This window comes from Sciurus vulgaris (genome assembly GCF_902686455.1).
Source record: "Sciurus vulgaris genome assembly, chromosome: 4".
In the NCBI taxonomy this organism is placed as follows: domain Eukaryota; kingdom Metazoa; phylum Chordata; class Mammalia; order Rodentia; family Sciuridae; genus Sciurus; species Sciurus vulgaris.
In genome coordinates, this window is record NC_136464.1 from 160,626,098 (window position 1) to 160,653,426 (window position 27,329).

A 27,329-nucleotide genomic window follows, 5' to 3' on the forward strand; every position below is an offset into this window, starting at 1 on the left:
CTTCAAGAAACATATGTTCAAACATTCTCACTGCTTAATGAGATCCTTGTTCCTGTTGAACTTCTATGACCTTATTGGAAATCAATGATTGCTTCTGCTCTTCAAAATGCAGTGTTGAAGAGACCTAGATGAAATCACTCTACAAAATGGTTTGAGATTGCAGGATGTGGAGAGAGTGCTGTAATTAAAACGAACGCTTCTCTTTGGAGACATACCATGTTTTAACTGTGTGCATATTGTGCAAAAGGGGATTTCTCTGAGCAGAATTATCTTCCCCTAACAATTCGCAGGATCACAGTACTCGTGACAGCAGGTATCTCCTAACTCCGGAGCAGTAGCTGAGCTAAAGCAAGGAAAGGGAGCTTTCCTTTTCTAGCAACTGTTGCTAGGGGGCGTGGTTTTGGAGTCGACGAGGACGCGTTCGGCGGCCCCTTCCCCCCACCCGCGTATACTACACTTCCCATGATGCTCGAGGGTGGTCTCCGTAGTGACGCACTTGGTGTCCGCGGTGGGAGGGAGTGAAGGCGGGGGCGGTGGCTGCGGGGGGGCGCTCTCCCCGTGTCCCCTACTCGCGCTGAGGCAGCCGCCGCCGCCGCCGCCATGTTGGTTTGAGAGGTGATGACAGGCGGCTGCGGCGTGTGGAACTGAAAAGTGGAGGAGGAGGAGGAGGAGACACAGAGCTCTGAGAGGGAACCATTCTTGGGTTGAGAAGAGGGAGGACCCGGCCGCTTCCGGGGACCAGCTGAAGTCGGCGTCGCCAGAGCTCGCGAGGGGAGGGGAAGGCGGAGACGGGGGAGGCGGAGGCAGCGGAGGAGCCCCGAGGAGCCGGAGACGATGCGCCCCGACCTCAGCTGCTGTCCCGAGGTGCCCGCGGCCTGAGCCCGGAGGGGCCGTGGGGTGTCCTGCCCGCCTCGAGCGTCCCGCGATCGTCGCCCCGGGTCTCCGTCCCCGGCTTTCGCTTTGGCTCCCAACTAGTTAAATGCCCTTGAGCGCGGGTTTCCGCGGTCCGGCTCTCCGCCCCGGCGGCGCGAGTTGAGCCGCCTCCTGCGCGCGGCTCCTGGGCGAGGGTGCGCGGCCGGCGCCGACCACAGCTCGCGGCCACGCACTGCTCACGCGTCGATGTGTAGCTACATAGTTATCTATGAACATTCACGCCGGGGCATTTTTCTCCTGCTTAATGAGGACTTGACTCGGGAGCGAGTGTGAATCATTGCTGGGGCTGGAAAGGAGGAAGGCGGATTTAACCCCCTCCCACCCCGCTCCATGTCCGTGTGTCACTCGGCTCGGTCCACCTGGCGCGGCCGGTCCTGGGGCTGCTGCTGCTGCTGCTGCTGACGACGGCGACGACGACGGGGGCTCCCGCTGCTGTCCCGAGAGTTTCCTCTGGCTCTGGCCGCACAGCTCCTGGGGATTGTTCCTCTTCACACAGAACCTTGGCCAGGCCGGCACTTTGACTCCGAAATAACTTATTATTACTTTTTTTTTTTTTTTGGAAAGCACATCACGAACCAATCAAAAATTGTGAAGGTTTATTTCTGTAGCTTGAAGACTTCTTTTTTGTTTGTTTTCTGCGTAAACATCTGGGTATATCTCAAACGGCAAGATGTCCAGCAATGTCCCGGCGGATATGGTAAGTGAACGATGTTATGACACTCTGATTTAATTGTGGTTTCTAATCTTTTTTAATCGGAAAGGACGCAGGCGTGGGGCAGTGGTTTGCTGGGGACTGTCGAAAAGCCGCCGTGCTTTTGGAGAAGGTTTGGAGAAGTTGGAGCTTCTGATTTCCCCCTTTTAGAAAGTACTGTTTTTAATATAGGTTTTCTCGTTTGGCTCTTTTCTAAGTCATTGAGCACAGCGGGGAAATAGGGAAATGTAGCGGGGGCTTGAAGTGGAGAATACATCTCCCTGTTTGCTAGAAGCCTCTGAACACTTGGATTTTAACGCTTCTGAAAACGTCAGTGACAGTGGGCAGAGCTGAGGACGGGCGTCCTCGCTGGAAACCCAGGTAGACAAGGAAACCGGAATCTTGCTCTGTGACAGATATGAGATCATTAATGCGTAGGACCATAACTGATGTTTTTCAAGAGCAGGGAACTCTTGAAGAAAAAAGTATGCTAGTATATTGCTTTGAGCTTTTTGGACTGCCTTGGTGAACAAGAAGGGCAGCATACACATTTTAAGTTGTTTGGGCATTTTCTCAAATCTAGGCTGACCGTATATCGGTACTTTTAAACGACTATTCCGAGCTTTTTAGCGACGGATATTTTAAAGCACGTTATTGAACCTTAACTACTGAGTATTGAGAACTTGAAACAGAAAGTATCTTGTTTATTGCACTTTGGTTTATAAAGGCGAAGGTTTTGAATCTTGACTACAGTTACTGTGTAGCCTTTCCGTGCGGCGAGGTGGGTTTGTGGGAGTGTGAAATTACACTTTGGAGTCCTAAGGACAAACATAATGCAATTAACAGGAAGATGAATAATCCTATTTATGAAAGAATTGAAGTTAAAGTAATGGTGTTCACGTATTTTAGTTGACATTTGAGCGCTTTTGTATCCAGTGAAAAAACAAAATTGAACTTTGCTGATGATGAAATTTTAAAATGTTAAATATTTCTGTAGGAGGAAACCTCCCTTATACGTCTTAAAATAAGAAAAATTGGACTCTCAATGGTGTATTTTGACCTTGGTTTAAAGACATTTGCTTAGGTTTGCTTTCACATTTAATGTGCTATTTAAATGCAAAGGAACCACTGTGTTCTGTCTCTGGGGTGGCCACACCGCAGCCCTTACACTTTCCTTCCTGAGTCTTAAAACTCGTGCATTGTCCTTTTAGTTTTCCCTTCCCTCCTGGTGTGCCCACAAGAGAATAGTCTCCTGCCTGGTAAGAGTGACTGACATAGTTTCCTCTACATTGCTCTTGAAGTTGCCTGGAGAGGTCTCTAAACTGTGCTTGGAAATGCTGTTTCCCCTGTGTGATGAGTGATCTGTGGGTTCATCGCTTCTGGCAAAGATTTGCTTTCTCTAAAGCCACCATTTTATATCATCATGTACAAGGCAAGATATTCACCTAAGTACCATTTATTCTGTCACAGAAGTTGTAATGAAATCAATTTGTGTCATTAAACAGAGCCACTACTTTCTTTAGGCCCAATGATGATGAAAAGCTTGAATGTGCGTAGCATCAGTGACAAATTGAGATGACTTGGGAAATGCTGTGTCTTAAGTCAGAAAGAGGAACTGTAGGATAATGTTGGGATCAGCGGCCTGGGGAATAGGGGCAAGGTTTTATTAATAGCTATAATTATGAAATGTAACTACTTATCTGTTTTAGACTGTATGTTAGGCCTTGATGATTCTGTGGTGCTTTGAGATCGCTTGATTAAAGGTGATATGCAAGGGCAAAGCAGTATTATGTAATAAACATATAATGCCCCAGTGATGCTGTGATGTACTGAGGTGCAAACAGGTTAGATTGTTGAGTATTTTGGTCTCAGGTTTGACTTGTTGGAGGTTAAGATGTTTTTCTTTGTGAAAGTCTTTTAAACCTTTCTGATATTACTTATTTTGCATCTTTGCTTAAGAAGTGCCTTCATTGGATATATGCTTAGAATTCCCAAGTTTTTGAAATATAATAATAATTGATTAGAAATAGTTGATTAAATGGTTCTTATTTGTTCAGTTCTTCATACCAATAATTGACAATTGAGTTCACATTTATGACTTAAAGTGAGAACAGTTAACCACTCTGAATTTGAAAAGTGGTCTCACCACTCCCACATCTTTCCACAAACTATTATTTCCCTTACAGCCTAACTAAATCGATTAGGATCCATGCTGTTTCAGTCCTCTAATCTTGCAAGTGTGAATGTAGACATTTTTTTTGCTAGGTGCACTAAAATGTTATGCTTTCTAAGTGTTGACAGCTAGTATGTATTATTTAGAAACAAATGTTACGCTCTTAACATTTCAGTGGTGCTCATCAGCTCCACAGGAAATCCTATCCAGGAGCTGGGGTGGGGCAGTGACCCTGTCATGTTTTCATTAGCATTAGTTCTTTCTTGAGCTACAGTAATTGCTAAATCAATTGATATTTTTGGTAAAGTCTTCTTATGACCATGATTGTTACTTTAAAATCGATTGTTTTTAGCATCTGTTTTTGTTTTGTAAATGCAACTCGTTTAAAATTGTTTTTAAGCGTTCACTTTTTGTGTTTACTATAAGGAGTCTCACTTTTTATAATTTGTACTTAGTTGTTCGAAGGGGGTCCTGTGTAGTAAGTGGATTTGTAGTACTCCTAAAAAATAATCTGCAGTTGGTACTATTCCAGTCAGCATTCTTTAATGTCTATGAATATTATAAGTGTGTTTACATGAAATGCTGGTTTTTCTTTTGCCAAGAATGATTGAGTTTGAACTAGATTTTCTAACATCTCAGTGTGGTAACAAAGTAAAATAAATCTGAAAGTATCTGAATAGTATCATTATAATATATTGTCTTTAAATGATTCATTTCCCTTTTTTTTGAACGAACATCATAGTTTATGAGTGGGCAGTATTTTATTGTTTGTAAGTATAGTATGACTTATGTTAGCAGCTATAGGTTTTCTGTAAGAAGATATTGATCATTGATGTTGGTAATAAGGCCTAAGAATGAGTAGATAAGGCAGTAATTTTGCTTTCTGGATTGGGAAAGTTATCATGAGATACATTCTTTTATTTATAAGTGTCTTATACAACATTTGGGATTCTGTTGAAGGCTTAGGGCTAAAATTATACTTTATGATATCTATGACATTAAAAACTGTACCTAGGAAAGAAACTGTATGAGGACAATGGCAAAGCATTGCTTGTATTTGAAACACTGTAGTTGATGAAACAGTTCAAAGCTCTGAATCTTTAAAAATAATTAATGTAGAAGTTACTGCAGATATAACAATTTGTAATCGGGTTAAATGAGATAATGACAATTCAAGTTTATTTTGGTATGTCTTATATGCTTAATATTAGAATATTTTCATTGTAATTTTAATTCTGTCTTCCATTCATGGAAGAAATATTGGGGCCCTCTTGTGGACAGGAAATACTAAAATGAATTTCCTCTCAAAGTGAGCTTCTATCACTTTTCTAAGTTAAAGTAGTATGTAGAGTATACCAGGCGAAAATGCCATGCTGGAGAAAAATCCAGAGAATAGAAAAATCTAATATTGAGAAAAGTACATTGAGATTTGATGCCAGAAAATTTTTCTCTTTACTTACAGCTCCCTTTTATTTTTCTTTCTTTTGCTGCACTCTTTATTTCAAGTCTTAAGTTGGGAGGCTTTGTGAAGCTAATAGGTAGTTTAAGCACTGATAACAAATATGTGTGTGACTAGATGAATATCTTAACAAATAATATATCTCTAATTGAATGCTTCTCTAAATTGCTTTACTTGAATGTGCCTTACATTTGATGTTTTGAATTAGACTATTTTTTAATTGAGAAAACAAATTATTTCTTTCCAATTAACAGATTATCTTCTTTCCAGTTCTGAATTCTAACCCAGTTAATGTCCCTTTCATCTGTGAAGTAGTTTTAATTTATTCTAGCCCATAGTGCACCTGCCTTCCTGTAAATCATTTTTCTTCAGTGTTTTGGGCATTTTTCTTACACTGGTATCAAATTTTTATGGACATAAGTATTTTTTATTTGTTATTTTTCATTTTTTCTAAAACAGAGTAGACATTTAAAAACTATTGAGTGGTCTCTTGACTCATCAAGTGTTATTGTCTTAGTTATGGAAGGAGTATTGTTCTGTATTGTTAGAAACTATGAAGTGTATGATATCTGCTTCTGTTGTCAATTTGAATATGAAAAAAAATTTAACATTAGAGTGCGAAGTTATTTAAATTAATGATAAAATACTGGTAACTCTACTAGTTTCCATAATATGGAACCATAAGTGTATTTTGGGAGACTGATATATCTATTTCTTAAATATGCTTTGATATTTAATTTCTCTTATTATGGAAGAAAATTGAAGTGGAATGGATAGTAATGTAGACCCCTTGGGTAATGAGTTATTAGAAATCAGTGAATTTTCTGAATACATGAAGATTATGTTTGAAACAGCTTTATCTAACAATTTTGGATTACTGTCTTAATTGTGTAAATAGAATATACTATGTGTGGTTTAACTCATTTTTGGTGACTGAGAGAGCCATCATTTGAATAATATTTAATTCTGTTCAATTAGTGTTTATTGCATACCTATTAATGTAGTATTCTTTAATCTATAACTGATGCTCTCAGCAGTTAGAAATAAGGCATGTTAATTTAGATGTGAGAATAAAAATATCAGAACTTCTGTTTATTTATTTTGTGCCCATAAGGCCAAGGGTGGAGGCAGACTTTTGAATTAACATATGGAGGCTCTGAGATTTTCCTAGATCCACATTCAGGTGGTCGCAGTGAGTGTGGTTTGCTGACAGAAGAGGTGGGAATTCTGTAACATACAGTCCAATGGCAGCACCATGAGTTAAAGTTTTTGCAATTTTTCTATTATGTAGTTATTTTAAAAATATTTTTAAAAGGCAGAATCTATGATACTTATTGAGATGGCAAAGTGAAGTTTCCTGTCAAAGAATTTGAGTCGTAGAACTCAAAAATGAATTAGATATTTTTATTACAAAAAATGATACTTCTTAAAAAAAATGGTAGTTCTAGATGTTGATCTGTTCTGTCGTAAGAAGAGGCTATATAGTTAGTATGTTATCCATGTAGCTATTTTTGAGAAAACAAACACTAAGTTCTCTCTTTAAAGGCAATACTGACTCTTTAACCCTAAGCAAGAAAGTACCTGATCTTCAGAAGAAAGTAATGTTATGGAGAGAACATTTTGAAAGAATGTTTAGTTATTTCCAATCTATTGAAAATCCTCCTTGAAGAGACTTCCATTGGACTTTGAACCCATTTATTGGAAACACAAAAAAAGCAAAACATTTTATTTGACAATCTGTACAAACAAAATTTTAATAACATTTATATCAGGTAGCTTTCATAAAATGGAAAAGTAGTAAATTTAGTGAAATAGTAAACAACTCTTTCGGAACTGTGTATCTTTGTGAGCTAGGTTTTTCAGTTATGACTTAAGACCACAGCTCTTAAAACCAAGTGTCAAAATAGAACTTCGCAAACTAGGAAAACAAGTTTTTTTTTTGTTTGTTTTTTGTTTTTTTTTTTTTAAATAAAGAGGTTTTATTCAATAATAGTGCTTTCATTTAACACATTAGTTGTAATAATATTTTTGAGATGACAACATTTAAACATTTCTATTTAAAATAGTTAATAGTTTAAATAATATAAAAATCAAAACTTCTTATCTTTTACTTTGTTTTAGTGCATGTTTTATAATATGCATATGGAATATATGATTTATAAATGAATACACATACACTGGAGGTATGTGCTCATTTATTTTATAATTGGGATATTTGATAAAAGAAATTAAAAACCACAAGACTTCTCAATTAGTGACTTTCAGATTTCTGAGCATTTTAACTTGTGTGTTTGATATTTGTCGATTTCTGCCTTTTGCCTTGAGCATTATTTCTGTCTGTCATCAGTATGCCTGCCTATCCTTCTCTATGTACAGTTGTTGATCCTAATTTGCAGTGGGTGTAGAAACCAGTGTTCTGAAGTATGTGTTAAAAAGCGAATGATGTCTGAGTAGGATTTTTAGGAGTACTAAAGTAAAATGCTCTACAGTATAGTAGCAGCATCTCTATTTTATGGATTTGCTTATATTTATTTTGGTTGCTTAGTGTTCTTTTTATGTGTGGGCCTTATTTTCTGGCTCTTAGTGTTTTGCAGAAATAAGGTGTTATTTTTGTGTATTTGATGCTTGAGATTGAACCCTGGGCCTTGTGCATACTAAGCACAGGCTCTACCAGTCCCTCAGATTGTTCTTTTTTACTTTGAGACAGAATCTTACTATGTTGCTCAAACTGGCTTCAACTGCTGGTCTCCAGCCATCATCTGGCTTCAACCTCCCACCCAGCCCTGAGACTACAGAAATATATCACCATGCCCACAGTGTCACCATAAGATTCTAGATAGTGAAGGACTAGGTAGATGATTTAAAAAATAAAATTGCATGTTGATAGCTTTACTTGGAGCTCATAGAGGAGAGAATTAATGTTTGTTGTGTACTTGCTATTTATCAGACAAGTAGTTGGCATTTTCTACACAATAGCATCTTATTTAATCCTCACAGTGACCCTGCATAAGTATAGAAACTGCTAATACCCACTGGGTGAAGACTACCAGGAATGCATTTGTAGTAAAACAAGTTGGGTTTAGTGATTTCCAGCACTAAAGGAAGAGCACTTGCCAGGGGAACCCTGCAGAGTCTCAGAGGAAAGGGGAGGAGTTCTAGGGTTTGGGCCATGCTGAATGATTTAAATTAGTAGGGAAAGTGGAGAGTCCTGGATTGAAGTAAAGGTGGGTTAGTAATTAGGTCTCTCAACAATCTTTGTTTAGGAGACAGGAGAAATGAAGGGAACTGGGTAAGTAAATGTTGAAAAGTGGTACTCACTTAGAAAAGAAAGAAGATTATTAGTTATTTTGGAGTTGTAGTGTGGCCTTGGGAGAAACTTTGTTACCTGTTGGTCTTTTGTTGACCTTTTTTGTATCTTTCAGACATTGTATTTGATAATCAAGAGCTTAATTTTATTTTCTCACGACTAGGTTCAAAGAGGGTAAGGAACTTATTTGAGGTCACAGAGCTAGGAAAATAGTTAGGATAGGAGTTTGGGTCTGATAACATAGAGATAAACATTCTGCACTCTTCCCTGCTTGCATACCTGAACCAGCATGGCTAAATCCCTCAAGCACATCTTCATATGCTTCTGATGCCTCCCCAGCACCTTACTGCAGACAGTCACTGCCGATTAGTGTGAGGTAGCAGTATTAGAGAAGAAACTCATTTTGTACATCCTTATAATATACCATGTTACCTCTGGATCAGAATGATTTAATAAGGGGTGGTTTTCTTACTAATTGCTAAAATTAAAGAGAGTTTCCTTTAAAGTTGTTGAAACTCTGTGTACATATTTGTTACACAATAAATTTTTCCTTAACCTGGACTCTTTGAACGTTTTATATGTGTAACAGTATATAACACATTGATTTTTGCAAAGGATTTTATGCTTTCAGGGCATTTTACTTTTGTCTTCATATTTAACTGCTTATATCTGCGGATTCTTTATTGATGGATTCAAATCTGGTAGCTTTTTCTTTATGGTCTGTTGTCTACAGGTGATTTTTCTGACTAGATTTTTATTATTATTTTTATGATGAGTTTGAGAAGAAAATGTTCTTGCTTGAAGAAAATTGTTGAAGTTTGGCATTATATCTTACTCATACACTTAAGATGGCAATTCCTTGTGTCTGGACAAAATGTTCTCATGATATATGTTTAATTTTCTTTAGTGTAAATGTATTGGTTTTGCCTCAGAAATATTCCTGCTTTTTTCATTTAATCACAAATTATAAACATCACCCTTACAAACAAGTATAGAACCATGTTATAATTTTGAAATGATTCTGGTGGAAATATGCTAATTCCATATTCATGAGCATTGTCTTAGTCTCTTTTCTGATGCTATAACAGAATACCACCCACAAGGTAAAGGAGAGAAGAAGGGAGGAAGAAGAGTGGGAGGCTGAGTGAGAGGAATAGGGAGCTATAACTAATCTACTCCTTGATAGACCTTGGTTCATTAGTGCCTCCATGACCACTTCTAGAAGGTCCTGCTTCTCAATCCTGTTACATTAGGGATTGAGTTTCCAACACATGAATTTTTGGGGCACACGTTCAAACAATAGCAGACATTTAAAAGCTATTATAAACAATTGTGTAATGTATATTCTTAAACATATCCCTGTGCCTCATCTGATTATTCTCTAAGGATAAAATTCTTAACAGTGTAGATGCTGTGCCAAAAGGTATGTGTTAATTTTTGGTAATGGGTGGGTGGAGGGAGGCTACACGTTTCCTAATTTTAAAGCATCCTTGATTTTCTGGATAAACCTGGCCTTTTCGTTATGCATTTTTTCATTATGATTCATTTAAAATGTTTGCATTTTTGTTCATGGAAAAGACCGACTAGCAATTTAATTTCTTGTAAAATCTTTGGCAGATTAAGGTATTAAGGTTAAGCCGACCTTTTAAAATGAGCTGGGGAATGTTAAATTTTCTGGAGAGTTTGAACATTTATTTCATTTTATCCATAAATGCTCAAAAATTTTCACTGGTGGAGCCATCTGGGATTTTCTTGTGCAGATTATTGATTCTGTTTCTTCAGTACATATAGGACTATTCATATTTTCTATTTCTTTGTCAATTTTGACCAATTTTACTTTTTTAAAAGGGTTTTTCCATTTCATATAAGTTTTCCATAGTATGCTTTTATTATCCTCTTTATTTTATCAACTCTGTAATGACATCTACTTTTAGACTCTGCTTATTGGTGATTTGTGCCTCTTTTATCTCCATCTTTTCAAAGACTCAATTTTTAGATTTAAAGTTACTTTCTTTTGGTTTCTGCCTTTACATTTATTTCTTTCCTTTTTAAAAATATAATTTGCTGTTCTTTTTTCCAGTGGCTTGTGAGGGATACTTCTGTCATGAATTATCAGCCTTTTCCCCTTCCTTTCCTTTCCCTCTTCTTTCTTTCTTTACTTACTGCATCCCCTGCCCCCACCATAGGGCTCTTACCCTGTTGCCCAGGCTGGCCCTGAATTGCTTCAGTCACTGTGTACCTGGGACTACAGGCATGTGCCATGAAATGCTGGCTGCTTTTTTTCTTAATGTGTACAGTTAGGTATATGAAATTTCCTTCTAAATGAAACTTTATCTAGATCTCATGGGCCAACAGTATATATTATTTTTCTTATCATTTAATTCAAAATATTTTAAAATTTTCAGTGTGATTCCTATTTTGACCCTTGGGTTATTTAGAGATATATAGCTTAATATTTAAGCACTTTGGGATTTCTAGCTATACTTTTATTTTTAAAATTTTTGATACCAGGAGTTGAACCCAGAGCACTTCAATACTGAGTCACATCCCCAGCCCTTTATTATATTTTATTAGAGACAGGGTCTCGCTGAGTTTCTCAGGACCTTGCTAAGTTGCTGAAGTTGAGTTTGAACTTGTGATTCTTCTGCCTCAGTCTCCTGAGTCACTGGGATTACAGGCCTGTGCCACCGTGCCCAGCTATACTTTTATTATTGATAGTTTAATATTATTGTTGTCTGGGACCATTCATCCTATGATATAAATTGTGGGCACATTTGCTGACTTCTCCTGTAATGGTCAGTTTTAGAAAATTGAGTGTGATTTGCTATGTATATCTCAATTAAATCATTTATTATGTTCAATGTACTATATCATTACTGTCTATAAAAAATTTATTTTGCAGTGCTATGTGTCAAACCTAAGGCCTTATGCCTGCTAAACAAGCACTCTACCACTGAGCTGCACGGTGCCTTTAGCCTGCTACTGACTTTTTTTCTTTTTTCTTCACTCAGTTGAGAGACTGTATTAAAATCTTCAACTGTCTGAGGACTTGTCTATGTGTTCTTTTAGTTCTTTCAAATTTTGCGTTACATACTTTGTAAATTATTAGTAGCAAATAAATTTATTATTGTATCTCCCTGTTACAGTGACCTTTCATTATTTTTATCACCTTGTCTCTGTAAACATCATGTAGTTGGATTTTTTTTTAACTAAATCTGATAATTTCTGTTTTACATTAAAGTACTTTTTTTTTTTTTTTTTTTTTTTTTTTTTTGGGTGCTGAGGATCAAACCCAGGGCCTTGTGCTCATAAGGCAAGCACTATACCGACTGAGCTATCTCCCCAGCCCCTAAAATACTGTTATTATTTGGGTTTACATGAATGTAAATTCATGTAATTAATCATTTTACTTTTTGTTGTTGTTGTTTCCACCTCTGTCCTTTATAATACTTTTACTTCCCATGGCTCACTTTTTTGTTTTGGTACCAGAGATTGAACTCAGGGGCACTCTACCACTGAGCCACATCCCCAGCTATTGTGGTTTATTTAGAGACAGGGTTTCACTGAGTTGCTTATCACCTCTCTTTTGCTGAGGCTGGCTTTGAACTCATGATCCTCCTGCCTCAGCCTCCTGAGCCATTGGGATTCTAGGCAGGCGCCACCTCACCTGGCTCATTAATTGTTTTTAGATTAATCGGTTTCTCCATATCCCTGCCCTTAGCTTTTATAAGTCTGCTATTGTCTTTACTGATTAACCCAGAGACTGCAGAAACTTTTCTTTATCTCCGTACTGCCACCATTGCAGTGCAAGCACCATGTCTTTCCTGGACTACTGCATTAGTCTCCTACTTCCATTCCTGTTCCCGTGTAATACCTTTTCCAGAAGTAGCTTGAGTGTTGCCATTGAAGAATAAATTCTTGTGAATGAAATCACAGATCCTTACCCATGACTCTTCAGAGTTCTGCATAATCTGGTTCTTACCTATCTCGATGATCTCATCTCATTTAACTTAATATGCTTCTCTTACACTGGGTTCCTCTCAGTTCCTCAGACAAGCTGAAGGCTCTTACCCACAGCTGGACTGAGCCTTTGAACACACGGAGACCCTTTGCCTAGGGCACTTATCAGTGTGCCTGTATACCCTGTGTGCATGGACAGTGCCTTCTTAGCTTTCCTGTGCATCTGCTTTTCCTGACCACATCTAAAGTTGATTACCTCATTTCCTTGGTTCTTTCTCAGGACCTTATTCACCTCTGTAGCACTCTTTATGCTTTGTAATTCATTCTTCTTTTGCAGGAGGATAGGTGTATATTTTTCACTGGCCTCTTTAAATGGTATTTAGTATGGTGATTTTTGTATAGTAGGCTCTTATAAATGTTTGTGGATTAAAGGAGTAAATGACTAATAGGCATTATGTTAAATAAGCTCATTACTTAAAACAGATTTAATCCTCCAAAAAACTCACAGAACAAACCTATGAGGTAAGGTAGGTGCTAGTTTGTTAACTGCTCATTGGTGAGGTAAGTGAAGCTTAATGATGTTGTTAATTTTCCTGAAGTTATCTAGGCTAGGTGGGCATTTTTGTGCTGCTCTAATCTTTCAGCCAGTATTCACTTTGTCAGTTCCTCATTGTTATATCTTGAAGCAAGTGGTTATGCTTATAGTAATATTCTGATATTTCAACTTTTGCTTCTTACCTTTGCTTAACCTTTAATAATAGCCAAACTGTCAGAAAAGAAACTGGAAATTTATTGGAAATTAAGGAAGTATTATCTGAGATTTGGTGCTTTTAATAAGACTTAAATACTTGAATTGGTGGTTTCTTGTGTGCTTGTCAAATATTGTGAGTGATTTTTCAAGCTGTAGATCTCTCTGATTACTTCATGACTGTAAGCAGAAAGACCTGTTATAATTAATTTGTATTCAAATATATAATTTATTAATATGTATTAATATGTATTCAAATATATAATTAATACATTAATATGTATTCAAATATATAATTTATATTCAAAGAAAACATTTTTGAGCCTCTTATATTTAAAAGAACTGTTATGCATTTTTAATTTTAGATCTCAAAAAAATCAAAAAGAATTTCCATGTTAGATATAATTTTATATTTATACATACTAGTCTACATACAATAATTCTGCTTTTCATTTTTCTACAATTTTTACTCAGTCACCAATTATGTGTTGAGTGCCTCCCATATGCAAGGCACTCTTATAGCCTTTGTTGTAAAGTGGTGAATGAAACAGACAGGATCCCTTCCCAATACCTCTTACATTTAAATAATAGTGATACCGCCATTTACCGGTGACGAGTTCTGCTCCTTCTAATGTTGAAGATTGAACAGTAGAGAAGCACGCCAAGGCAAGCATATTAAGCAGGTTTTATTTAAAGGTAATAATGCAGACTTCTCCCGGCAGGGAGAAGGGGGCCATGGCTGATGTTCTAAAGTCCCAAGAAGTGAGCGCACCCTCCATCTTTTATAGGTTAAATTCTCTTTTGTTCTCCAGTTCTCTCCCCCCTTATCTCTCCTTCCTGCCTACGTGACTAGGCCTGGTTTTGCATTAAGTGAGAAGCCATGGGCAGGGGGAGGGCCAAGGTAATTCAGGCAGGCAAGGGCCCAGGGGGCATTAATTAGCAGCTCCTGGCTTGCAGTCCTTGATAAAGGCAGGTAAATTTGGTAATCAATGGCCTCCGGAGATCCTTGATGTTCCATTCTTCCAGGGGCAGTTTCCAACTTCCAGAGGCAGATGGCTTCATGGCTTCATTTCCTCGAATTGACCCGATTCCCTATTTCTACACTAACTACCTGTTCCCAATTCTGGCTTCAATAGGGATACAGCCATTAAATAAAATAAACAAGATAAATATATATTATATTAGATCATGGTAAGTACTACAGAGGGAAAACAATTTAAAAAGGGACCTGGGGAGTCTTAAGAGTATGCCTGTGTTGTGTAGCTTTAACTAGGGTGACCACATTTGTGACCATATATTAGATGTTCACATTTGTGCAAGAATTTGAAAGAAATGGGGAGCAAGCCCACAGCTGTCTTGGGGTATAGTGTTCTATATAGAAAGGACTGTTACCTCATTTCATTTCTTTGTTTCTTTTCAATTTCTGTTTCTTCTACCAGTCCTTAACATTTTTTTTTTAATTTTTTTTTAGTCCTTAACATTTTTGTGTTACTGGTGGTTTTTGCTTTCTGCTCTTCTGTATGATCTAAAAGTAGTCTCATCTTCCTCACTAAATTTGAGGAGCAAACATTTTTGTGTGCCAATGTGCTGGATAGATTGTGTCAATAATCGGATGACTTATTTTCCTCATCATCTGAATACTCTACTTAAAAATGACTGCGTATCACTCACAGACTAATCTAGATCAAGCTGTTTACCTTGGAGGCATTAAAGCTCTTGGCAGTTGGGCTTCAGTCCCACCTTATTTCCTGCTGTTGTGGGAAATGTTTGAGTGGTAGTGAACCCTACCACCCACAGATCTTTCTGTTAACTTTCATGCCTCTCATCCTTGCAATGCCTTTCCTTTTGGCTTAGAATGTGCCTTTCCTCTCCTTGTTCCATTTGTGCTTGAGACTTGTCCTTAACTGCAGTATTAACTCCTTGGTTAGTTCCTGTTGCACATGCTGGAAGCTCTAAACAAAAAGCAAAGGTTCAGGCAAAGGTATTTCCTGGGAGGGACCAGGGAATAATAATAGCTAGAATGCCAGGATGGCGTTTTCCTTCAGGGAGTTGCCAGCGGTTGAAGCAACAACTTCAGCGGGACAGAGCTAACTAAAATCCTGTTCAGATGTCAGCACCTTTGGTTCTGATGGTCCAGGGGTTTCTAGATAGTAGTGAGTCTCAGCATCAGTTGCTATATGATCACAATGCTAAATGAACACGGCAAGTCTGCAAAAAGGGAGATTTTAGAAGCTAGATACAGGTACTGAAATCTTAGCTAAGTGATCTGGAATTCAGTGTAGAGATGCAGATTCCTTTGCTGTCTCATAAATATTACCTCTAGTAATCGTAAGTTATTTTTATCTGTTTTTCCCACAAGCTATATGCTCTTTAAGGGCAGAGAGAAGCCTCATTTGTACATAGCACAGTACTTAGTACATAGGGAATGTTCAGAGGATGGTGAATTAGCCTTGTAACCCCATCCAGTAAAATTTTGTGCAATGATTGAAATGTTCTTTATTGTATGTTGTGCAGTAAGATAGCCATGAGTTGCAAATGGCTGTTGAAGAAACTTGTAATATGGCTAGTATGACTGAGAAACTGAATTAGTGATATTTAATTTTAATGAAAATAACTACATGGCAGTTTTGTGATTTATATAATTAATTCTCTCAACAGACTACACAGATTTGACTTTTCTCTTTCTTTCTTTCTTTTTTTTTTGAGTCAGGGCAATGAGGGGACCTGCATTACAAATGATCCCAGATTGTCAAACTTTGGGTTTTACTTTTAGTGATTTTTCTGCTTTTTTTCCCTCTCAATGTCACATCCATTTTTTGCTTCTGTCATTATGCTGTCATTAGCTTTTCTTTTAACTTTTCTGATTTTAGTTTACTATGATATAGAAAGACGTAATCAAACCTGTAGAATTACCTTTTATAAAAAAAGAGTGAGTAGTAGAGGAATCAGAGGGTCATCTTTGATCTCTCCTTAATTCCAGTAAGAATATGAAATTAGCCATCAAGAAAGGAGATGGGACTGATAGGAGTATGGGTGTTCAATTGAAGAAAAAAATAACATCGGTATAAAATTAGATGAATTTACCAAGGAAGAGAGGATAGCCCATAAGTGCAGTGCCTCAGTTTGGGACAGAGGCATTAAAAAAAAAAAAAAAAGTGAGAAAAGGAACACTTATAGGAAAATGAGAAAAAAGGTTGGATTGTCAAAGGAAGCCATATGAGGAGAAACTCGAGGAGGCAGTGTGCTCATCTACACAGATTGTACAGGGAAGAATAGGACTAAAATCCATTTTGTGTATTGGACTTCAGTGAAGTCTATATGGGTCTTAAAACATTGCCAAGTATTTCAATGTGGTCAAAACAGTGTTTTCAATATAATTTTTAGTTGTCCATTTTGACCTGCTCAGTATAGAAAGATTTCGTCTACTTTTTTGAAGCCTTAATTTTTCTATTTTCGTGTCTGTATTTACCTTCTCCACTTTTTTAATTATCAAACTATTTTGCTTTGCTACTATATATAATCTAGATAAGCATTAGTAGTACTTTATGTTTTGAAATTGGTCCTTTTTAACTTCCACAGGTAAATTTCTCTGTTACCTAATAGTAAAGTTATTGGTTCAGTAGTGACCATTCAGTTCATGCTCAGATGTCTCTAAGGTTTACTTAGAAACATTGTTTCTTGTTAAATTCTCCATTTCCAGAGAAAGACAGTTTTACTAAAAATTGGAATATCTTGCCTTTCAGAGGTGCTGTCTGATTCCCATGTGGCATGGGAAGCAAGAAAAAGGCTCTTTTATTCCCCAAAGTATTGTCAGCTTTACTCCTTTGGCACTGGACAGACAGCCAAGAAAAATAAAGAAATGGGAAGATATTTCTCTAAATAATCTTTATTCTGGGTTCACTTGCAGGTTATATATAAAATAGAATGCAGATGTAAGCTTATTATTGTTTTTTGGTTTTTTAAATTATGCCAACATTTGAGTCATTTCTGAAAGAAATGCTTTGTGTATCTGATTTCTCAGAACTACTAAAAAGATAACTGCAATCTTCCTACTTTTGAAGTAGTTCAAGTGGCCATCCCAAGATGGACAAAAGAAACAATAGTCTACCCTGAAATTGCAAGACCCCTTTTCTTGCTTCCCAAGCGAAAGTTGTATGACTCTCACGAGATACAATTACCTGAGAAATACATCAAAATAACCACAGGTATAAAATGAAGGTGTTCCCAATTGATACATTGGCTGTAATCCTCTTCTACTCTATTTGAAAACATATCTAGTATATATTTGGTTTTATGTATATTATTAATTTTAGCTAGAAGAGTAACTTTCCTAATTTGACCCTCCTTGTCTTAAATTTTAATATTTTTAAAATAACAATACATTTCTAATTTGCAATAATTTACATAAATTTGGTAAATAATAAAATACACATAAAATAATTTAATATTTTTAAAAAGTTTTTAAAGGGAAACATCAAATTATGCCGTGTGAAGTAGTTTAGCTATAAATGTAATATCCTCCATAGTTAAATGTATGTTTATCCTTTCTGTGATCTCTTAGTATACTTGATTAGTTAGTTCTTCCTATTTTCTTTTTCCTTTTTTCCTTTAGGTATTCATCCTTTTTATAAAGGGTTGAAGCTGTATTCTTTTTCACATACTTTATCTGTACCATATTTCCTTTTTAAAATACAGTCCTCATGGGGATTCTGTAGTCTAATATGGGTGTTTCAGTGATTCTAAACATTTTCTGTAATTTTAGTTCAGCGATTCCACTAAAATCAAAGTACAATAAAAACTCACCTAACCCAGACTACTCTAATTCTGTAGAATAAAAAGGAGTTTGAATTTATATATATTTGAGGTTTGCAGGAGCATTTGATATCTCTTTGATTTTACAAAAGCGCTTACCTTTTATAATCTCCCTCCCTTTTATAATCTCCCTTCCAGATAGTACTTGGCATTATCCTGATGCTAGGTTTGCAAATACATGTGTGGTAGCTATATAAAAATCTACAGAACACAAGATTTTTTCAAAGAACTTATGCTTTAAATTATGCTTTAATTTATATTATTTATATTAAATTATATATGTTATCTACTCCCACCTGCCAAAAAGTAAATAAAGTAAAAACATTTTTAAATGATTTACAAATTTTATACCTAGTTTTTTTTTTTTAAATCACATTTGTGTACAGTTTATTTACTGAGATTAGTATTTGCCAGTTTATAAGCTACTTTGCCTGCCAGATATCTTTACCAAGGTAACATTTTATTGATGGTATTGTATTGTTAATTATACCAGAATTATGAACATCAATACTTTCTCAAAAGTCTTGAATGAGAGCCTGTTTTTATATCTTCTAGTTTAAATAATTTAACTCAAGGCATAAAAGGCCAGTTGAAATCACCAAGTAACTACTTTTAAAATAATTCTTAATTTTGTTTGGCTTCTTTGAGAGACACTGTTCCTCAACAGTTCTATTCTAGGAATTTATATGCAATCAGATCATTCAGATTATATATCAGTAGAACACCATAAACCATAAATAAGATTAAAGTAAAAATTTTTGTATGGCCTTGCAATACAAGTAAAAGGTTTTTATTAGCATCTGTGGAATAAATGATACACATAGAAAATGTTAGAAAACTCAACCAAGAGAGTTAGAATATTCCTTTGGAAAGGAGAGTTATCTTCATGGCCAGATGGACCTTACTATCTGCAAAGCGGTATAGCCCAGTCTGACTTCAAAGGTTTAAAGTCAGAGCTACCAATTACATCTGGCTTCATGAGCAATTTGATTAGTTACTTAAGAACTGTGATTATTATGAGATGACATAGTACAGTTATAAACAGTAAATACAAATTCAGTCCTGATATGTGTACTGCTTTGATAAATCACAAGAAAGGTAATTCATTTTTTTCTCTTTGATACACTTAGTTTAATAAAACAAACCCATATAAGGTCACAAGGAAGACTTTTTCTCTGGTGAATTTAGTGTAATCAAACAGATAAGTAATCTGCAAATAATTAAAGAAATTGTTGTTGTTGTCTTTGCAGTGCTAAGGGTCAGGATGCAGAGTCTTGAGCATACTTGGCAAGTACTCTAGGACTGAGCCACATGCCCAGACCCAGATTAAATTGTAAATAAATGAAAACACGGTTCAGGTTTCATAGTCTTTTATAATGGATCCTTTTGGTACCTAAGTCTTTAAGCCTTCTTGTTTGTGTTATTTTCAATAATTAAATATGATTTAGTTACCATGTATTGATTGCCCAAGTGAGCACTGTTTTGAGTGCTTCACACATATTAATAAAAATTTCCTGTAATGCTATGAGCTAGGTATTATCATCCCAGTTTACAGATAAGAAAGCTGAAACTTGAAGAGTTGTAAGCAATTTGATGGCAGTTGGTGAGCATTCTATTTCCCGTGCATATTATGTGACAGTGCAACATCTCTAGAATTCTAGGCAGGTGTACTGTGCTGTTAAACACTATGTGCATTACAAATGAGGCAGTTTACTTTATATAATCATGCCATAAACTTACAGAGCAAAAGGCATCATCATTCATTTAACAAATAATTGTAAATAAGCTAAAGGATCAACTGAAATATCTTTAGTGTTTGGTTCAGTTTAATGTTGTATATTGGGTAGAACTTAATTGTTTTGATTTGAGCAATGTCCATAGTTCTTTAGAATGAGGGAACAAAACTAGAATGGAAAAAACTCATGGTGGGGGTGTCTAGATATAATATTTTGAAGTGTCTAATACCGTTTCAAATAATAGGACCCAGGAGTGAAAATCACAAGGAATTTGAAGCATATTCTAAACCTAGGGTTCACATTACTGTGAAAAGGCTGAGGACCTCTCACTGAGATCCTGCTAATCACTGATTTATCTCTTTTCTGGTCACTAACATAGGGGTCCCTAGGGACTTGATTTGAAAAACTTCCTTCCAGAAAAGCTGTAAAATGCCGTGCTGTGATTTAAGAGACACTGTTAAGCTTATCTAAATATTATATAAAATTTATTTGTAGAATCTTTTACATTTCTGAAGTGATTTAATCTTTAGAGTTGACTGTAGAAAAGTAGAGGGAGTAGAGAGGAGCAAAAGAGATTATTATCCTCGAGTTATCTCTTCAAACAAAGTTCTTGGGTCTTCAAATGCACTCTGACGTTAATGAATGTCTCATTAATTCTTTGAGACTGGGGAACATCCTTGGATTCTTTCTAAATTGCTAATGTGGTTCTCTTTTAATTTTTCCTTCTTCTTCTCTTTTTTTTTTTTTTTTTTAAAGATGACCTTTCTGGTGCAAGAACACATTTTACTTTTGAAAAATACTCATAAAAAGGAAGCCTACATTTGCAGTGTTCTAGTATTTTGATTCACTGTCAATCATTAGTAATTATCGGGATCAGTTACAGAAAATAACTGCTTTATTATATCAGATCCCATGGATTGGTAGAAGAACCACAAGTTCTTTATTTTATGGACTTGGCCAAATCTTGGATTCATAGGTGGCTGTTCCCTTTGAACTCTGCTACCTTACTTCTGAATTCCAGACTTCTGGCATGCATATAACAGCAAAATCTTACTTGGCCTTCCCTCCATCGTATATTGCACGTTTGTCATTTTCTGACCCAAAGCTGAATGACCATCTTTGAGATTTGATCATTCAAAAAGTCACTGAGGGGATTTTGTAAATAGTTTGTTTTTTTTTTTTTAAATGTCAGACATATAGAAGTAGAGAGAATATTACAATGAAACCTCCATGTGTCCATGTCCCAACTTCAGCAATTATCAGCTCATGGCCAATAATGCTTTATCTGTATCCCTGTCTGCTATATTTGTTCCTCCTCGATTATACTGAAATAAATTCCACTGATCATTTTATTCATAAGTATTTCTAGGTATATATTCTAAGAAAATATGTAGTGACTGATTTTAAAAAACAACATAGTACTCTTATCGCTCCTTAAAATTAGCAGTAATTACGTAATATTATCAAACATATAAAGCATATAAAGACAGATTTTTATGCTGTCCTTTAGCAATTTGAAATGAAGGCTTTGAAAATTCAGCATTTTAAATATGTTTGAAGTTAAAGCAGTTTTCGTCTTGTGAACATTGAGAAAGGAAGAAGGCGTGGAAATGTTCTCTTTTAATCCTGAGACAGGATTATCTCAGAGTTCTCCAGTATTCGTTTTTACAGTAAAAGAGGCAAAATGTCTTTCTTAGTTATCAAAGTATTATACATTGGCCACCAGTGTTGAGCACAAACACATATACAGCATACATTTCATGTGAAGTTAAGAACTTCTGAAATACGGTAACAAGCTTTTTTTTTTTTTAAACTCTAGAAAAAGGGCAGCTACATTTTAGTAATAGTTCTCGAACAAAGAAATATCCTTCAGGTAATCAATTGACTTTATTTGAGAACTCATTAGTTTTCTGTCTTCCTTTTTCATTAAAGGAAAAGGAAGAAAATAAAATAGTATTTGTACCTCTTGTCAAGTGACCTAAACAGTTTTTCCTTTGCTCTGGAAGAGATTAGTAGTTATTTAAATAATTGATGTTAAGTGTTTCTGAATTCCTGAGGTTTGAAGGCTTTACGGATGATAACTTTCTCATCCTGACTGAAAAGGATGTGTGTGATAGCATCTTTTTTTTCCTCAGTCTAAATTTAGACTTCTTGATCATGAATTAAAAAGCTTGTGAGTGGTAGTGTAGGACTTTTCTTATTTTTAACTTTTTTTTTGCTTCTGAACTTCTTGTTTTTGCTCCTTGATGAATTAAAGGTGAACGTAGAGCTAAAAGCAGGTGTGATGCAGCTTCTAGGCCAGAGTATTTGCACAGCATATGTTCTGTTCTAGGGATGTGCAACAGGGGCCTAAAATAAAATTTCTGAATGAGCTGCACCAATTTGATAAACTGGCAGTTGCATTTAAATCTTAAAAATACTTTTGCCAACAGTTTAGCCTCTAGAACAAGTTATTTTCTATAACTGAACTGAATTTTAAAAAGTTTAAAACATTCCCTGGATCAAATCTAATTTCAAATCCTTGTTTTACAGAGAAAACATTTGTTTATATCTGGTTGCTATTTACCCAGTTTTGTGCTCTCTCATCTATCACAACCCTGACTCAGATTGGGATTGGAGTAAGATTGACTGTATGCACAAGTTTATAGGTGTGTGTGCACATGTACATGTGAGTGTATATATATATATATTTTTTTTCAGTTTAGCAAACTTGATTTTAACATTGATTTTCCACTGATTGGAGGGTTTTTTAATAAAATTATCTGTGATTATGTTCTGCTTTTAGAGTTGAATTACAGATGACACTTTAAACAGTAACAGCATAGCAGCACTGCCGTGGTTTTGTCTTTAGGGAATTGTTGGATGCAGCCAAGATAGCTTGTGTTCCACATCTTGGATCAAGATATGAGAGGCAGCTCTCAGTTTACCTAGTGATTATTGATACAGCAGTCTCTGCCCTGTAGAGTTTAGCCAAGACCAGGGAAATAACAAAGTTCTAACAGCAAAAAATATTATATAAATTCTTATAACCAAATTTATAAACTTTATTCCTAGATATTTTCCAGAGTTTGACATGTGTATTTGTTCTTATTTTAGACACATTTGCTGCTATTTTAGATAAAGTCTCAGCCCATAACAAGAGATTTGCTTTAGATAATTACAACAGTAATCTTCTATGATAAAAGCTATTCTATGATAAAAACTATTGATTCCAATAAATAGGTAAATACCCTAAGCTTCATATTTATATTCTGTAATCTAGACAGTTTTTTTCAATTGCTTTCTCACATTGCTTTGAGAAGAAAAAAGGGACTCTACACAAAGTAACATAATAATAACAGTATTATTAAAAATATAAAGCAATTTCAGTGTATTTACAGACTGTCCCACAGTCAAAATGCTTTCATTTTTATGTCATTTATTCCAAGTCTGGGTCTGCGGACAGTGGTGGTTGGGGCCGGGGGAATCCAACAAAGGCGACAGAATGCCTAGCATAGCATCCTGAAAGTTTAGGGGAAAGTATCAATGTCCCTGCACAGGTACCTAATAGATCCTAAAGGCATCATGTGTAATGAATGATATTTATGCTGGTTCCATGTAGAAACTTATTATTTGGCAGATGTTGAAGGATGAGAAACTTATCTACTTTGGAAATCTATAGATAATTAAACTCTCCATAAATTGAGGTAATCTCAGAAGATAAGACTAAGATAGGAATGCATGAGTTCAGTGCCTTCATTGCAGTAAGGGTGTTTTCCCAGACATCTTCCATTGCGTGTTTTTCTATTAAGATTAGAATCTGTTCAGTCACCCTGTAAATGACAAAGGTATGGAAATACATCTAGTAACTTAAAGGTAGATTTATTTGTAGGCAATTTGGTAAAAGTGCACTGAGAATTTTCCCCAAATGTCAGTAATGTTGCCTGAAGTTTTTGTTTTGTGTTCTGGACTGAAAAAATAGTATATATTTGGACATAAAGTAGCATTAGAGAGACACAAATAAAATAAAGATTAAAAAAATTTTAGTTTAGTTTGGGTTCTTTGTCTTCTGATCCTCACAAATTTATTTGTTCATGAAGTTAATTAACAAATATCTAACTTGGGTTAAGTAATTTTAGTGTGACTATCTTTGATATATGGGTAAATTGGTAATTCACGGCCATTTATTGTTTTGTAGCATCCAGACTTAGAGGATCTGAGAAGTTTGAAGTAGATTTATTGTAAAAGCTATTTGCTTCTTCTACTTCCTGCTTGACTAATTCCTATTTGAAATCTCAGTGTAGGAGTCCTTTTCCTAAGAGATTTCTTAGGAAATTGATACAGCGGTCTCTGCCCTGTAGAGTTTAGCCAACACCAGGGAAATAACAAAGTTCTCTAAACTTTATGCCCCAGTGACACAGGATTTCTGTTGTAGTAAGTATTTAGTCATACTGGATTGGCAGGACAGTTGCTACTGTTTTGAGTAGGGTTAGGCCAAATCATGTCCATTGGGAACCTAATAATATTCTTTGGGCCAGGTGGTGCACACCTATAATCCCAGTGCCTGGGAGGCTGTGGCAGGAGGATCATGAGTTCAAAGCCAGCCTCAGCAACTTAACTAACTCAGTGAGGCACTGTCTCTAAATAAAATACAAAAAAGAGCTGGGGTTGTGGCTCAGTGGTGGAGTGCCCCTGAGTTCAATCCCAGATACACCTCCCCACCCAATTCTTTGACTATTCACTCAACATGTATTTAATGGAAAAGGAATAAACTGATTTTCTTTTCAAAGCAGTTCTATATAGAAACAGATACCTTATTAATTCATTCCTACTTGGAACTGTGGGGTCAGTTTTCTAAAAATAATTAGACAAAACATTTTCCCAGTTCTGGTAATTTTAATTCCTCTTATTTCATGATTTTTCTAACAGACATTTTTTAAAGTTTAGATAATAAGATTTATTATTATCTTATTATCTGGTTAAAATCTCTATACTGTTCAGTTTTGGAACTTAGTTAATTGCCATCACACATAGCCAGTACATTCCACATAGCCAGTACATTCCAGTAGTGTACTTTAGTGTCCCTTACATATCTGTTTTTAGACAAAGTCTCACCTGGCCACATTTTATTAAATTCTAGTCTCTCATTGGCCCATATGCTAAAAGAGTGTGGAACATGTGTATCTTATTCAGCCTTATATTTTGAGCCTATTGCAGCTCGTGGAAAAGAGTGTGCATGCATCTGCATTTGATAATTGTTGAAAGAGTATTAGTCTATTCCCCCCTACTTGCAATGCAAAATATGGCCTATAGTCTCAAAAACAAAATTTTTCTCATTGTTTTTCATTGCATAGCTGGTGTATATCTCAGTATATTAAATGGTTTCTTCATGTGAATAATAGGAGTTTTTAGCAGGCTTTCATGTTGTTGCCATGATTTCTTTTTTAGATTTGCTTTCCTTGATAATATCTGGAAGCTAGCAGGCAGAGTTAAAGACTAAAGAGTAAAATATGTAACTGCTGGATGACCTTGTTGCTTATGATTATTGAGAGGTAATTATAACAATCGGTATTTATTCATATTGTCTGTAAATGAGATAATGTCACAAAATTTATAACAAAATAATATTACATACTTTTTTTTATCTTTAAAAAGTTTCTAAAATTACTGTTTTCTCTTAGGTTAGACCTAATCACTCAGAATAGGAATTAATTCTCTTGAATAAATTGCTGAAGCCTGATTTGCATTTCTTCTTTTGTGTTTCTGAATATCATTTCATTAGATAATCAGAAAAGTGTCACTAATATTCACTAATGACATCTTTTTCTTCTGAAGATTTTCATCTTATTTCAAAAAGTGACTTTGATTCTCCTTCCCCAAAGCATGTGAGCATTGTGCATTGTTTGAAGTTTGCTTTATGTTCATTTAAAAGGATGAATTAAGCTGAGTGAATTAAAAGATAGCAATTTGAGGAACTGAATACAACTTTTTATATTTTACTTAAATAAGTTTGCCTTTGCTTTAAATTGTTTTTTAGTGTTTATCCAAGCTCTGATTCTTATTGAGGATAATTTTCTTCTTTGTTTCAGAAAAAAGATTTATGACTTTGAAAAAGGAGTTCTTTGTCCTTAATTGTTTGCCTTCTCTTCCTCAAATATGCCATGTTTTTTTTTTCTTTTTCTGTCTTGAAGTATTCATACGTATTGTTTTTTCTACTGCCTAGAATATTCTACCACCTGTTCTGCATTTCTGGCTTAAGGTCTCAGTGCAGGTGAGACCTCTGAGGCCTTTGCAAAGGGCTTGCTTGCTCCAGTTCCCTCTCTCCAGACTCCCTATTCTGGAGTGCTGTTGTTTCCATTATAGCACTTTCCCACAGTGTCTTTTTCTTGTTTGTTTGCCTTCCTTCTGGACCATCAGCTCCACACACAGGCCTGTGTTCTTCACCCAGTATATGTCCATAGTAGGTAATCCAAAAAATATTTTTTCTGAATGCATGGTTAATACTATGGAGAGACACTTAGAATATTTAGAAAAGTTAATATCTGTTGAGTATTATCTTACTGTGTTGAAAGCATTAATATTCTTGAGATAGTTGAAATCCAATTTTTAAAAATTATTTTTTGTAGTTGAAATCCAATTTTTTTTTTTGTATCAAAGATTGAACCCAGGGGCGCTTAACCACCAAGCCACATCCCCAGTCTTTTAAAAAAATATATAGATAGTTTTATATTAGAGACAGGGTCTTGCTGAGTTGCTTAGGACCTCTCTTAAGTTGCTGAGGCTGGGTTTGAACTTGAGATCCTCCTGCCTCGGTCTCTCAACTGATATTACAGGTGTGCCCCACTACACCTGGCTGGAATCCAATTTTTAAAAATTAACTTTTCTAGTAGCAAAATACAACTCTCTTAACTTGCAGCTTTATATCTATACATAACTTTGGAGATTGAATGCAACCAGTGACTCCCTTAATGAGGGTATGGATAATGTGCACTTTACAGTTTTTCCAAAAATTTTTTGAGTTTACACAATACTTTTATGTACATTTGAGCTTCAAAATAGTCTTTTGAGGGTAGAAGATAGATAAGTTATCTCCAAATAAGAAAATGAGAGTGATGTGGGTATCCAGTGAATTAATATACATGAAAATATTTTGTGAACTCTGCAGTACAAAACAGGTATTTGTACAGGTTGAATACCCCTTACTGGAAATGCTTGAGACCAGAAAGAAATGTTTTGAATTTGGCTTTTTTTTTTTTTTTTAGATTTTAGAATATTTGCATATACATAGTGAAATACATTGGGGATGGGACCCAAGTCAAAACAAGAAATTTATTTATGTTTCATACATGTCTTCCACACATAGCCTGAGTTTGGAATAAAGAAAAATTGGTGTGCCTGCATCTTTACTAAGACCTGTCATATGAGGTTGGATATGGAATTTTCCATTTTTGGCTTCGTGTTGGTGCTCAAAAAAACGGTTCCAGTTTGGGAGTGTTTTGGATTTTAGATTTTTGAATTATACTCAACCTGA

General features: G+C 35.7%; 1 protein-coding gene across 1 annotated transcript in view; it reads left to right on the forward strand.

Moving 5' to 3' along the window:
• Positions 1–548: 548 nt before the first annotated feature.
• The window catches only part of UBL3 (ubiquitin like 3), a 60,034-nt gene continuing 33,253 nt past the window's right edge, over positions 549–27,329 (forward strand). The window contains exon 1 of the mRNA XM_079138592.1: positions 549–1,630. Coding sequence (XP_078994718.1) covers positions 1,604–1,630 — 27 coding nt within the window. The 5' untranslated portion in view covers positions 549–1,603. The remainder of the gene's footprint in view (positions 1,631–27,329) is intronic.